This window comes from Vulpes vulpes, chromosome 2, assembly GCF_048418805.1.
Source record: "Vulpes vulpes isolate BD-2025 chromosome 2, VulVul3, whole genome shotgun sequence".
Lineage (NCBI taxonomy): Eukaryota > Metazoa > Chordata > Mammalia > Carnivora > Canidae > Vulpes > Vulpes vulpes.
Window position 1 is genome coordinate 156,448,068 of NC_132781.1, and position 15,602 is coordinate 156,463,669.

Here is a 15,602-nt window from a genome sequence, read left to right on the forward strand (position 1 = left end):
GGAGTTAAAATTTTGGGAAAAATGTAATTTATAAAATATAATTTTGAGAGTAAAGATTGTTCCCATTTTATGTGAAAAAACAATTTAAGATCACTGAGAAAAAGAGAATGGAGGATGCCATCTTCACAACTGACCCACACTCAGCCATCCTACAACTGCTTTCCAAGCATCTTCTCTCCCGAATCATAAGCCACTTCCCACAGATTTGAGAACTGATGCCACAGAAGTTCTCTGTCCCTATTCCTTCCTTCCAGATATATAAATATTTTTAGCACAAAGTTGAAATCAATAGCACCAACAAATACAGTTATCTAGTTGACTTGAGAAGTCATGCCAGCAGTTTTATGAGGATTTTAGTAGCTGGCTGGTGGGAGAGAAAATTGGTACAACCTTTCTGAAGGGCAATTTGGCAATATACAGCAAACACTTGAAAATTTTTATATTCTCTATTCCAAAATTCCACTTCTTAGAAATTACTCGAAGGAAATAATTTGAGAAGTATGCAAGGATTTGTGTGCGAGGATGTTCTCTACATCATTTATTATGGCAGAAAACTGGAAACAAATGCACAACAACTAATGAATTAGGGTATGTTCATGAAACAGAATACAATGCAGCTACCAAACCCCCTATTATAGAGGTGGAAATATATTCACAGTACGTTAAATAAAAAACCCAAAGTTATTCTGCATGAGCCTACCCTGGGATTGGCTAAAGCGAGAAAAATTAGGGGCACATGTTCCAAAATGTCAGCAGTGATCATCTCTGAGTGACGAGATGGTGAGAGGTTTTAATTTTTTTCTTCTTTTTTTCCCCAATTTTTCCAGGTGAACAGTGTATCATTTCTATAAGGAAGTGACAAAATTATAATTACAAATGTGCCTAAAACATTTTAACTCTTGGGGCAACTGTTTTACATTAAAAACTCATCAAGTCCGAGCAGGACTATGCACCTATCCACATATCTCAACATTTAATCATATGACATGATCTGTGAGCCCCTCAGCCAGCTGCTGCCAAGGGTACAAAGAGACATGGATCAAGAACATGAACTTCAAGATGCTTACTATGCAGTGTGTGCAAAAACACCACAAGGGAAGAAGTGCTACATGCTGCAAAAGAGCTTTAAAAAAGTGTTACATAAACTCAGAAGGAAGGAGGAGATGCTCGACACCACGGTTACCCTTTTCTCAGTGCCAGTCAGGAATTCCTCCTCGGCTGTTTCCAGGAACTCCAGGATCGGTCTCAGCTGTGTGACACACTGGATCAGGTCCTCTTTGTGTTCTAGTAACAGAGCAGACAAGGTCTTTCCCTCCTCTGTGCTCCCTGGGGAGGGGGGGGGGGGTTAGAGACGCACAGAAGAAGCTAGTCAATTTGAAGAAAATGACAGCATGGTTTGTCAAGGGAGATCTAACAGAATAGTAAAGTGGTTCTCAGCCTATTTTGAGCACCCGAATGCAGAATCTCTTTTTTGGAGAGGAAAATACTTTATTATTCTGTTTAAACTCTATGAAAGGAAAAATGTTTCATTTATCTGTCGAAACACAAAGCTGCAGAGCCAGCCAGAGGTTAACTTCTGGTTGGCAAGGCCACTGCTTTGTACCTAACCCAAACGAGAGAAAGTGCAGCCGTCAATGCTGCTGGCAAACCAGTTCACTCTGGGCACTCAAAACACCGACTGGGATGTGTGGCTTCTGAAGGGCAGAAGAAGGCCGATGGTCGTCTCGAGCCTCAAGGTGTCAGACTAGTCCGCTAGGGGATAGCAACAGAGACTCCAATTGAGGTTGTATGTGTGTTTAACAGGCAGCTTCTGGAATTATGTGTAGAACTGATGTGAAAATCACGTAATGATAATGAAGCCACTGAGGAAATGTATCAGCAGAGCAAGCCTGACAGCATCGTTCCAGAATAAGACCCAAGCCACTCAGGTGGACAGGGTTTTCTCCTACCTTTTGGCTGCACTGCTTCGACACCTTCTGGCTTTCTGCCTAACAATGCTGCCTTTACTGCAGGATTGGAATCTTGGTACAGCCTCAACAGCGACACAACAGTCTGAACATCCAGGCTCTCATCTCTCACTTTATCCAGGATTCTCTGGAATGCTGAGTGACCTTCTTCACCCTCAAGACATCCCATTATAGTCTGTGGACACAAGTAACCAGAAAGAGAGATCAGCCAGCCACGTTCCTTGGATTTGGTGAGTGAGGCCCTCAAGAATTTGATCCCTGCCACTTTGGCCTTTCGTCATATTTGGCATTTCGACAGTCTCTGCATCATGGCTTCTCTGATTTGGTAGCACTGAAGCACTGGGATGAATAAGCACCCGCCGTTCTCACCCCTCCTTCTGGGCCTTCCTCACTGATTCTCCTTCCAAATCTCTAACCATTAGCAGTACCCAAAACTGGTCCCAACTCTATTTTTTCTCCTGTTATGCTTTCTGTTTGGAATAGCTCTTACATATACAGCTTTCAGGTCACCTCTAGGCAGATAACCCTGCAAACTATCTCCCTAATCCGAAGCTTTCTGTTTAAATTTAGAGCCACGGGGCAGACTGGGTGGCTCAGCAGTCTAGTGCCGCCTTCAGCCCAGGGCCGGATCCTGGAGACCCGGAATTGAGTCCCACATTGGGCTCCCTGTGTGGAACCTTCTTCTCCCTCTGCCTGTGTCTCTGCCTCTCTCTCTCCCTCTCTGTGTGTCTGTCATGAATAAATAAAATCTTTAAAGAAATAAAATACAATAAATTTAGAGCCACATAGTTTCTGCTAGAGATGCCTTTTCCTCCAGAGGTCTTGGCAGCACATGTGACCATCTGGGCTCTTCTAACCCCAGAGTACCAAAATATCAGCAACTCCAGTGGTAAAATAAATGAAATTAGTGGGAGGAAGGCCAAATGGAAGGAAGGGTTAACATTTCTATTTTAGCAATAATGAATTTAGTTTTGAAAAATCTGGAACCAAAAATTAATTTCATGTACATAGTCCTTATATTTCTCCTTCGCAAATCTACAACTTACCTTTGATGGTTTTTTAGTGTTGATACTCTAAGAGCTTCCTTACAAGAAAGCAAAAAGTTATGGTTTTCTACACACACACACACACACACACACACACACAACATGAAAGGATCTCATGAATATCTACACTTGCAAAATTCAGCTAAACAGTTCTTATAAATTCTGGTAATTATAGATTTAAAATTTTTGTTTAGACAGATTTTGATCTTTCTCTCCTCTTCCCAAATAAACAGGAATTATGAACGGGTTAGACTGTGTTTCTTGGCTTTGCTTGAGCTTGCTTCCTGATCACAGAATGGCCGTATAAAGCCAAGTCAAACTTAAAAAAGAAAAATAAAGTTCCTAGATTTTTAGTCACATACAAAAGTAAATTCAGATAAAACCCAGTTTAGGAAGCCACATTAACTAAATTAAGTAACTTCCACAAACCTGAAAAATTCTTGTTTCCAATTTAAAAATAATAAACAAATGAAAAACTAACAGTTGAATGCTTAATCGCCTTCAGTCACTTTTATCCAACCTTCTGTGTTTTCGTCGTCAGTGGGCCTAAAATCTCTTTAAAGAATGCCTTTTCCCTGACAGCAGAAGGGACCTGCGGTAGGCAGCCTCTAAATGGTTTGCAATATTCCTGCCACCAGGTATTCATGCCCTTGGGCTAAACCTGATGTCATGTTTCCAAGGAAAAGAACACGGCAAAAGTAATGGATGGCACTTCTGAGCCTCGGTCACCATGACTTCCATCTTGTCTGTGTGGGTACTCTCCGCCTTTGCTCTGGAGGCAAGCTGCCATGTTGTAAGCTGCCCTACAGAGAAGCCCACGTGGCAGGGAACAGACATCGGACGTCTCCAGCCAACAGTCAGTGAGTGAGCTTGGAAGTGAATCTTCAGAACCCTGCCAACAGTCACGTGAGTGTACTCAGAAGGAGACACTCCCCGCCCCTCGCCACCCACTCTGAGCTGTCTGCAGCCTTGGCCATCCACCCTGACTGCAGACCTGCCAGGGACCTTGAGCCAGGGACTCAGTTAAGGATGCCTAGATTCTTGACCCTCAGAAATGGTGAGATAATAAGTGTGTATTCTTTTAAACTGCTAAATGTTAGGGTAATTTGTTATGCAGCAATAGATATCTAATACAGACCCACTCAATGCTAATGCCCTCAGTAAACATTTTCTCCTTTATTTCCCCTTTCCTCCCTTCCTTTCTTTCATGCTTCTTAACTGATATGGCAGGGCATTTAGCCATCATCTACCCTAGGCCAGGGTGCTTTCACCTGAAGTTCTCTGAATATCGCGAATCCACCTCTCTTAGTATCCAATTTGTCTGACATTATCATTTGAGCCGGTGGGGAAGAGAAGCTTTCATCAGTGGTGGTGTCTGATGCGCTTCTCATTATCCTCTCGGCTGTCTCCTTCTCTGCAGAACTGCTCAGCAGTGAAATTAAAACATTTGTTAACTTCATTGCTCAGCAGTGACGCTAGGGTGTGACCATCTGGGAAGAGGAGCAGGGGTGAGCTGATGAAAGGGCCAGGAGGGAGTAGTCAGCTGCCTGGACAGCCCTGCTCTTTGCTCTTTCTTCCAGAACCGACTGGGGACCTGGCACCAGAGCCAATGCTTTAACTGTTACTCCGTCAGCCCCCTGAGCTGCCGGGGGCTCCTCTGTGCAGTGAGCTCTTTCCTGAAATGGCATATCTGCCTAAACAGAGGGTGTCCTGTATTGTGGCAAACAGATTCATGGACTGCCACTGCGTAACAGAACTCTAAGACAGGAATCCAAAACAGCTTTGCGCTTTAAGCAAACGTTTGGAATTCCTTTGATTCTTAGAGTTAAAGGTACTTCCATAAGTTCCTATCAACTTATGGTCACACATGTAATCAATGTACTTTGATTTATGAATGAACTACAGGTTGGGACAGTTTCCTTTTAAAATTTAATCTTTGCCTTCTGCTAAGGTCTTTTAATTGAACTTACTTATTTTCCCAACTGTCTGCCTATTGCCTTTAGATTTGAGTTATGCTGTGCTCTTATTTACTCATGCCTCCCCTGAATGTCGAGGGCCAGACAATGGAACTCATGACACAGACCACAAGAGCTCAACACCATCCCAGACCACTGTACACAGGTGCCACCTACGTGACTCCTCACATCAGTCCTGGGAGCATTATTACTATGACTACTTCAATGAGAGTCAGAGATGAAGTGACTCACCTTAGGTTGTGTGACCAGTAAGTAGAGTACCCTGGAGAAAACCATGATCTAATTCCAGTGACCTGGTACCGCTTTCACTAGTTCCCACTCCCAGATTTGAGTGCAACCAAATCCATTTACATTGCATTCTACTAGACTTACTAGAATCAACATCATGTTGAACACTGGGTCATATCTAGACAATCTGTCCCATTCCTCCTGGTCCCAGTGATTTGTACACAGACTGGTACACAGTAGGTGGTTCATAAATATTTGTTTAACTGAATAAAATTCCCTGGCTATAAAACCAATGGCCCTTCTATCTATGGCTGCATATCTCAGACTTCATAATCAGTAGAGAGGAGATATGGAGAAACAACAACTTCCATTTCTCAGACCTATAAAATGAAGCCTATTAATTCCCTTCTCAATGAGTTACCCTATGCTATCAGTGAACACAGTCCACAAAACACAGACCTGCACTACTTGACAAACCTCCAAAGTAGTGACATGGTTAAAAACATCAGATTCACTTAGCAGAGGAGATTTGTTTGCCTTTGAAACAAAGTTGAAAGAGAAAAAAATGCTACTAGGACTTAAGCTTTGAGAGTCTTTCTAGAACTTTAGGTGAAAAGTGGATCAAACAGCAAGGAAATCAATAGTAGAAGTTATCTCCTTATTCTACTCAATGATTCACTTTGCTATGTACACAATTAATTAAAAGCAGAGACATGGGAAGGAAGGAAGGAAGGAAGGAAGGAAGGAAGGAAGGAAGGAAGGAAGGAAGGAAGGAAAAGATAAAAATAAAAATAAAAAAAGAAAAGAAAAAAGAAAAAGAAAAAGAAAAAGAAAAAGAAAAGAATAGAAGACAATTAAAAGTTCCTTCATAAAAGCTGAAAAAAATTATGAGCGTGCCTTTAAACACAGGTTTTGCTCAGCTCAGCCAGAAAACCTGTTAGGTCAGTATCTGCGTTTTCTAATGGGGAGGGATATTACACTGAGATAAAGACAGGCAGAAGCCACTTTCCTATCCCAGCACCCAAGAGATTTCTCCTTAATCAGTTTTGGCTTTGGTTTCACACAACCCAAGCGGCCTAGCCTCATCCTGTGTTGCTGCAATCACTGCTCAGGGAATGGCTTTGCCACCTTTCATCATTTATCTCAGGAAATAAAATAATCAGGACACGAGTTCATGGTGTCCTCCTGAAACTCAGTCCAGGCCAGTTGCACACCTTGTGTCTGTGTTTCAGAAAAGGAACAGGCTGGTCCATCTCAACCAAAACACTCGCAAGCCTTAACACATCTCAAATTTTACATCAAAGCACCTATTATTTTTAATGTTAAGTTGCCTTTTTAATGTATGCTGATTAACCAAGTAACAACAACAAAAAGCATTCAAAGCTCCTTGGGAGCTAAAACTATTTAAACAGAAAAACAGCAAACAAATCCCCAACCTTTACAATTGGAGCTGAAATGCAGACTGATGTTTCAAGTGAACAGTTTGCAAATGCTTTCAATACCAGAGCCTTTTGGGGATTTCCATAGTTTGGTGACTCCAAAAAAATAATTACATATGTGGCAGGATTTCTCTGCTGTCAAAACATTATAGGGCTAGGGATCCATTTTTATTTATATTTATTTTCCTAGGAACCAGCTCAATGCCTGGCACACACCAGCTGCTCAGTAAATATTTGCTGAATCAAGAAGTAAAGAATAACACTTGGGAAAAATGTGTACTTGGTGGCCCCTTAAAACACTAAGGTGTCAGCATAGACACTGTGATATCTGCCATCGTACACTAAGAACTATGTAAGCCATTAACTTCTCTAGCAGTGCTTCTCAGAAATGCGGTCTATAGATACCAGAACAGCAACACGGGTAGCTTGTTCCCCAAAGCTCTACCACAACCTAAGAATCAGACTCTCTGGAAATGAGGTCTGGAGGTGTACATTTTAACAAGTACACCGGATGATTTTTATATACACTGAACCAGTGTTCTGGAGACTGATGGCTTTGTACCAGTCACTACACCTGCAGTCAGGAAGGCACTTCCAAGTGGGTAATGGTAATGAAAGCATGACTTGCAAATTAAGCTTAAAGTAACAGCAATCTATCTCATGTGTCAGAGCAAATGACCATGGCACTAGGGTATTATAAGGCATTAAGTAAAAAAGGGGTTTCAAGGTCAACTAAGTCTAAAAATACAAAGTTAATATATAAACAAACAATAGTACCACCAATTGAGCTCTATGAGCCTGGCATTTTATTGTGGCATTTTCCATCATTAATCTTTACTAATTTCACAATCATCCTGTGATATAGGTGATAACATTCCCATTTTACAAATTAGGAAATTAAGGCTTACAGAGATTAAACTGTTTGAGGTCACAACACTAGCAAATGGTAGAGTTGAATAAATAATTATATGTCCACACAGCGGAACTCTGCTCAGGCATAAAAAGGAATAAATATGCAACAACATGGAAAACCTCAGAAGAATTATGCTGAATGCAAAAAGCTGGACCAAAAATAATATACACTATATTACTCCATTTATATATAATACTCTAGAAAATGCAAATTCATCCACAGAGAGACAGCAAGTCCGTGTCACCTGGGATGGGTGGGTTGAAAGGAGCAGGAGGGAGGGATGATCAAGGACATAAGGAAACTTAGGGGGGGGTGATGGATATGTTTAGTATCTTGTTTGTAGTGATGGTTTCAGATTTTAAAACTTATCAAACTGTACACTTTAAATACATACAGCTTGCTATATGTCAATCATACCTTAATAAACCTATCTAAAAGGAAGTTAGAAGTACAGGGCCTAAGTACAAATCAGTACTTCACCAACTCTGTATTTAATTTAATCTTATGCTCTTTAAGTATTTTTTCTCTTTTTCTTTCTGCAGCTGAAAGGTTTATTATGGAATGTAACAGAATCAGTTCTAAACACAGCCACCAAGTGATCTGTAGAGCTCTTACTCTGACCTCTAAAACCGAGGAAGAAATAACATAAGTCTATAATGATTCCCAACAATGAATCAGTGTTCTTTCTAAGTACTGCTAATATTATTGTCACCAAAAGATTAGGACAAGAATTTGGAGGGGAGGAACGCCTGGGTGGCTCAGAGTTGAGTGTCTGCCTTCGGCTCAGGATGTGATCCCAGGTCTGGGGATGGAGTCCCACACCAGGCTCCCTGTGAGAAGCCTGCTTTTTCCCTCTGTCTATGCTCTGCCTCTGCCTCTCTCTCTGTGTCTCTCATGAATAAATAAATAAAATCTTAAAAAAAAAAAAAAAGAATTGGGAGGCGGGGGGGGAAAAGGTTGAATGAAACCATGTACAGCAAAAATTTCTTGAGCACGTGTTATGTGCCAGACACTTTTAGGTACTAGTGTTAGAAAAAAATGCTTAACACACAGTTCAAGTAAGTACACAGGCAACCCTAATAATTTGACTATTGCTGATCTAAGGAATGCTGCTGCTGCTCTGTCACCAAAATTAAGTGGAGAGGAAGTCCTAAGAGGAAAAATGAAGAGGTGTGTCTATAAGCTACCAAGGTAACAAACTCATGACAAAAATGATAGATTGAACAGTTAAGAGAACATCCACGTGCAAAAATATAAAAACATAATGTCCTTCAGCATAACTGACACAAAGAATATCAAGGTTTTACAACTTGCAACCTCCCTAAGAGAGTCATCAGGGTTAGCCCAATTGTTAAAAAAAAAAAAAAGCTATTCTCTCAAGAAAATAATTTATACATCAACTGTTAATTAACCATGGTTAAAAGAAATACTTGACCTTGAATTGCTTTTTTTTTTTTAAAGTAACTTGCTATGAATCAGGGAAACACATATAGTAGAAGGCATTTTTTTGCTTAGATTAAGGTAACTAACAGACAATTGCCTACAGAGACATGGGAGGCCTCTCCTGTACCCCGCTACTTACTGCTCAGATGAGCAAGCCTGAGGGGACAGTACCCACTGGCTCTGCCAGCACCACTCAGCACGGGAGACATGGCTGGGTGAAAGGTGAAACAAGAAGAGTTATAAACTGGCTATGAATGGATCCTGTAGGTTCAAGGGATGAGAAGCAGATTGTGAGGAAGCCCACTAGTGGGGATAGGTCTCACTGAGATATTGAAAGAAAGAAAAGGTCTATTAGGAAATAAGAACATGAGAAGCACTGGGCACTCTTCTGTCAGGCCGTTCCTCAACACCTATACATACATGACTTACATATGTCATTTCTACCTACTGGCAGTAAAACTCAGTGTGCAAGGGAACAGCTCTAAGGTCAGAATGCTTAGGTTTGAATTTTTGTTCAGTCCTATAAGTTCGGTGGCTTGGTCAGGTTATACACCTGAGACCAGTTACTCATCTGTTAAACAGGGCTAAAAAACAGTAAAATAGTATCCACCCTGGTGATTTTTATGAGAATAAAATGTGATAATGTGTGCTAAGCATAGCACGGGTAAGTATCCAATAAATGTTCACCATTTGTGGCTTTATGTCTGAAAATGGCCACTGTATTCCTAAATATTAGATGCGATTTACTATGTAAGATTTACATTAAATCCTTTTCGTATCATGTTTTGAGTATTTCCTGTTCTGCTTTGGTTTTTATCATCTGATCTTGATTTGGGGTTATCCACAACTACCTTCTGCCTCATTTTATCCTTGATTAGTCAGGAGGAAACCATACCATCAGTTAAGTATCGTGGATCAAAACTGGTTGTTAAGCCTGGTCATCAAAACATAACTTAGTTTTGAAAACATCTTGCCTAGTAGTTCTGCAGGCCTCTTTGTTAGAGAATAAATGTCAAAAAAAAAAAAAATGTTAAAGTTTAAAAAAACTGACACCCTGGAGTATTTTGTATTTTTATAGTTCTGCCCATAAGGGAAGCTGATCTGGTAACCAGAGATACTGGTACAGGGTAACTACACCCAAACAAATAAAATTCATAGTACCTACCTCCTCCTGTGCACCTTTAATTTCTGAACATTCTTCTAGTCTTTTTAAAACATCCTTGGTAACCAAGAGTGCATCGGAGAAGATACTTTCATTCTCTAGAAGAAAATTCAGCTGATGGTGTTTCTTCTCATATTCTGAGTGCAGAAGAAAACACGATAAAAAAAATACCACTGATTCATTACTTGAGATTATTTTTAAAAGTCTAAGCTGACAACCTTTAGGTCATATACTGCATTTTTGACACCTAGCATGTCAGTTGTCGGTAACAGAAAACAGTATGCCTAACAGCTTCCTCCTGAGTCATCCTCATCCTGGTTAGAATAATGGGTAAGCATGAAACCTAGCACACTGGGGGTGCTTAGGTGGCTCAGCTGGTTAAGCATCTGACTCCTGATTTTGGTTCAGGCCATGACCTCAGGGTCGTGAGTTCAAGCCCAGGCTGTGCTGGGCATGGAGCCTGCTAAGAATTCTCTCTCCCCCTCTGCTTTTGCCCTTCCCTGCTCTTTCTGTCTTTCCCTCTCTCTCTCTCTTTAAATATCTTATTTGAGAGAGAGAGAGAGCGAGCAAGCACATGAGGGAGAAAGAGAAGTAGACATCCAGCTGAGCAGGCAGCCTGATGTGGGGCTTAATCCCAGGACCCTGAGATCATGACCTAAGTTGAAGGCAGAGGCTTAACCAACTGAGCCACCCAGGCGCCCACCCCCTCAAAACAAAAACAAAAACAAACCAACCCCTGATACATTGTTATTTCAGTACTGTTTTTTTGGTCTTGTAGCTCATCTTTATACTTCCATCACTCAAAAACACACATTTTAATAAAAGAATTCCCCTTGGGGTGCCTGGCTGGCTCATTTGGGGGAACAGGCAACTATTGATCAGGGTTATGAGTTTGAGCTCCATGTTAGGTATAGAGATCACTTAAAAAAAATAAAATCTTTAAAAAAAAGAAGAATGCTCCAATAAGAGTTTTGCTTTGGATTTTGTGTTGGATTATTGGATTTTGGTTTCCTATTCAGCAACGGTTTTTGGTAAATTCACCAGTGAAACAAAAAAAATTCATAAAGATCACTGAATACAATAATTGGCAACAGAAGGACAGAGTACAAAACAACTATTAAGTGAAGATTACCTGGCTCTGCGCTTGCCTCCTTTGCCTCACTGAAGACTTGTACAGCAGGGGAGGGGGAACAAACCTCAGCTGGAGGAGGAGTCTCCACTGGGGCGTCTGTGTTCCCCTGGATCTCCCGGGCCGTGGAAGGCCCCACACTCATCTCTCCTGCAACTGTAGGGATCACATCATCCTCAGTCTCGGCTTTCACAGGGGCCCCTGGAGGGACACAAGCCTCCAGGGAAGGACGAGGCTCTCCAGTGCCCTCTGAGGCAAGGACTTCTACTTCAGGCTTCTCCCGCTCCTTCCTGTATGCCTCTGAGGGTGGTATGGAGGCATCCCTCACCACCTGGCCCTGAACAGAGCAGTTCACAAGGCTGGCCAGTAGATTTTTACAACTAACGGCCACATCGAACATCTGGAGGCTGTCAGCCAGGGAGATGATTTTGGAGAAGTTGTGCTTGCCCACGGGTAGTTTGCCAGTGTACATCATTTCTAACAAGAGGGCAAATTCCTCGGGGCTCACCACAGACGCGTCAATGGAGATGGTGTCTGTGTTGTCCAGCAGGGTTCTGAAGAGGAGGCTGGCTGCAGCCAGGACAAGCTTGTGGGCCCGGAAGTAAATGGCGCCGATGGAAATGGTACAGTCACAGAACTGCTGCTCTTTGCACAGCGTGTAGAGCTGCTGCAGCAGCTGCCGGCTGTAGTTGGGGAGCTCCATCGCCTCTGTCCCGCCTGGACGACCTCTCGCTCTCTCTTCTTCCAGGACCCCCTCTGGGAGGATCAGCGCTATCTCCTAGAGAGACCCCAAAAGTGCCATGTGAATACGTCACAAGTGCACAGGGAAAGGCCTTGAATGAAATATTCCAACAAACAGGCAACTCACTCTCGCATTCACCCATGCTGCTCCACAGGAGGCGCGCTGCGCCAGGGATGCTAAATTAATTATATGGAGGAGAGCGGTCACGGGCTTAACACTATGAAAGGGATTATGTTTTGTGCTTCATCTGGACAGTCTCACTCGATCCTCACAATGACTCAATGGAAAAAGATACTCTCTACCTTCCCCATTTTACAGATGAGACTGAAGCTCAGAGGTAATGAGATAATCAGCCTGAGGCACAACAGCCTTTAAATGGCGTGTGCCTATCACCCACCTCAGAGCTGTAGATAATACACTGCTGGATGTGCTCCTGCTTCCAGTGAGTTCTAAGCCCAATGGAGGGAGGCAAATATATAATAGATCTAAAATATAATGTCCTCATCTTGCTTGACCTATCTGCAACACGGCATCATCACTCCCTCTCGCTTCAAACACGTTTCACTTGCTCTTGCTCTCTCGGTTCTCCTGTGACCTCCCCTAGTCATGCCTTCCCAGCATTCTTTGCTGGATCCTCTGCGTCACATTGGCCTCTACAATTTGAAATGCTCCAGGACTCAGTCCTGCCCCTCTCGTCTTCTGTCTCATCTGATTCCATATTTTTGAAATATCAACAATGCTGACTAGTTGACATCTCGAGCTCAGTCCTCTCCTCTGGAGTCCAGATGCACACCTCCAACTACCTACTCAGCATCTCCAATCGGAGGCCTGATGGGTTTCTTAAACTTATATCTAAAACTCTCCTGCCATCTTCGTACTTCATAGCAATTTTGTCTTTCTAGTTGTTCAGACCAAAACCCAGGAGTAATCCTTGACTCCTGTTTTTTTCCTCATACTCCTTATCCAATCCTTTATAAATCCTGTTGGCTCTACCTTCAAAATACATCCAAAACCCTATCACTTCCTACTGCCTCCACTGTCTCTGCTCTGGTGAGTCCAAGCCCCCATCACCTTGTATATGGCCTACCGTAGCAATCTCCTCTACCTGGTCTCCAAGCCCCTGGCCCTTTCTAGCACTACCCCTACCCTATCCTCCCTCAATCTAGTAGTCAGTGGGATGTTTTTAAGCATATAGCCAGAGCTTGTCCCTTCTTTGCACAGAAGACCCCTTGGCTGCCAGTCTCAGAGTAAATGCCAAAGGTCTTCTAATAGCCTACACTCCCCTCATAACCTGGCTGGCATTAACTCTCTAGGCCACCTTCTACCACTCTCCCTCTCACCCACCCGCCCTAAGCACACTGCCTTCCTTACCGATCACAGAACACTCTGGATATGTTCATCTACAGGTGTCTCCACATGTGTGCATGGCTCACTCTCTCTTCCAGTAGGTCTCTGCTCTATGGCCACATCATTACTGAGGGCTCCCCTGACACCGTCCTTTAAATAGCAGCCTCTTCTCCAACCTCAGAACATTCTATCCCTCTCACTCTATTTATCATCACAGCATTATCGCCTACTAACACATATTTTTACTTATTATCATGTATCTTCCTTCACCGGAATGTAAGCTCCATTAGGGAAGGAACTTTTAAAAATCGTGTGCTATATCCTAGTGCTTAAAATTCTGCCTCACACAATGTTGTTAATTGGTAGAATGAATAAATGAAGGAGATGTAATGGCAGAGATCTGCACCCAGAAACCCAGCTTGGGGGAAAGGGGTGTCAAGAAGTTAGAGTAAGGTCTGGAGGAGAAGCTGACCTACCTCAAGAAATGAGTAGGCACTGACGAGGTAAAGAGAGTGAGACAACAGGTGCTCCAAGCAGGGAGCCTGCATGAGGCACACAGACAAAAAGACATCCCCAGTAGTGGGGAGGATGGGGAGCAGGTGGGACTGTAAGGAATTCAGTGATACTGGAACATAAGCAGGGGACAGGACTATCAGGAGCTAAATCTAGCAGGCACAGGCTGTGGCCACACAGAGATCCATAGGCCATGGTCAGGAGCTTGGATTTATCTGAAAGACAACGAGGAGCCATTGAAGGGTTTGAAAAGCTTTTAGCAGGGAAGTGACACAGTCAGAGATGCATCTTAAATATATCATCTAAGTGCCACTGCACAGAATTAAGGAGGATAATGCTAGAGATAGGCTCTATTACTGCAGGAGTTCAGAGACAAATCAGTGAGGACTCTGACCCAGAGAAGTAGCAAGAGAAGAGAGAAAGAGACAGCCAAAAATATTTAGAAAATGTTAACTATCATGATTTAAAGTCTTAGTGGATGTGAGGAAAGAGACCATTCCCAGGTCCTGGTCTGGTAAGTGGGAATGGATGCTAAGATGATCCAGATAACACAAGAAAACAGTCTTGGGAAGAGGACATGTAGTTAAGTTTTGGGTTTGAGGATCTTATGATGATAGCCAAATACTATCATCTCACTTGTATAAAGAAAAGAAAATACATTGATAAAAGGTTGGAAAGACAAATGCCAAAACAACACTGGTTGTCTTTGTTATTAGCAAGATTGCATATGATCCCCTTTCCCTTCCACCACTCTTTCTTTATTTTCCCACATCTGAAGCTGACAGATAAAAATAAAAATAAGGGTGCCTGCACAGCTCAGTTGGTTGAATGCCCAACTCTTGATTTCATCTTTGGTCATGTTCTCAGGGTCATGGAATTGAGCTCCACATCGGGCTCCACACTCAGCACAGAGTCTGCTTGTCCCTCTCCCTCTGCTCCTCCCCCTGGCTCATGTGTGCACGTTCTCTTAAATAAATAAATAAATAAATAAATAAATAAATAAATAAATAAATAAAGTCAATCTTAAAAAAATATATTTCCAAGTTATGGTTTCTGGTCTGGCACATAAGGAGCTTAGAAGTCACCATTCCACCATCCTCAACAGTTAAAAAGCTAAACAAATGGGTCCACAAATCTTCTTAGATCTGTCAGAGAATTGAGGTCACAAGGCAAAACTGCTGTCCCCCAAAATGGAGGATAAAACAGACAGATACAGAGAATCATAACTTCTCAGAGGAGAAACCCACCAACAGACACATCCATGGGAACAGGTACCAGAAAAGGAAAACTAAACTGAAATTGACAAACTGCTGGAGGCTCAGGGTGGACAAGTCTGAGTTAAAAACTCCAGAGGGACTAAGTCATAATTTTGTGAGTTTTACCTCCAGGAGCTCTAAGGGGTAAATGCAGGAGAAATATTCCTTCCTGCTTCTGAAGGGGGTGGGGAGAACTAACCATTTTGAAATATGCCAGAGCACTCTGTTCCTAACAAGGCCTGGCTTCAGGAAAACTATTTTACCAGATTCCAACCTAACTGGGGGAAGGGAAATACCTTCAGCCTACTCCTAGCCTGTACCACTCTAAGTGGTGGTGGGGGAGGAGATATGCTGAAAAACACTGGTACAGTTCATAGTCCAGGGACATAGGCTCACCAAGAGACCGAGACCTAATCATGGGTCTATAAAAACTTCCTCCCC

General features: G+C 42.5%; 1 protein-coding gene across 16 annotated transcripts in view; it reads right to left on the bottom strand.

Moving 5' to 3' along the window:
* Nucleotides 1–15,602, bottom strand: part of ZBTB40 (zinc finger and BTB domain containing 40) — a 75,345-nt gene that overhangs the window by 25,090 nt on the left and 34,653 nt on the right. For all 16 annotated transcript variants that reach the window (XM_072750889.1, XM_026012415.2, XM_026012414.2 and 13 more), the window contains 4 exons: nucleotides 11,307–12,081; nucleotides 10,178–10,311; nucleotides 1,950–2,142; nucleotides 1,184–1,326 (listed from right to left, as the gene is read on the bottom strand). In XM_072750889.1, coding sequence (XP_072606990.1) covers nucleotides 1,184–1,326; nucleotides 1,950–2,142; nucleotides 10,178–10,311; nucleotides 11,307–12,006 — 1,170 coding nt within the window. In that variant the 5' untranslated portion in view covers nucleotides 12,007–12,081. The remainder of the gene's footprint in view (nucleotides 1–1,183; nucleotides 1,327–1,949; nucleotides 2,143–10,177; nucleotides 10,312–11,306; nucleotides 12,082–15,602) is intronic.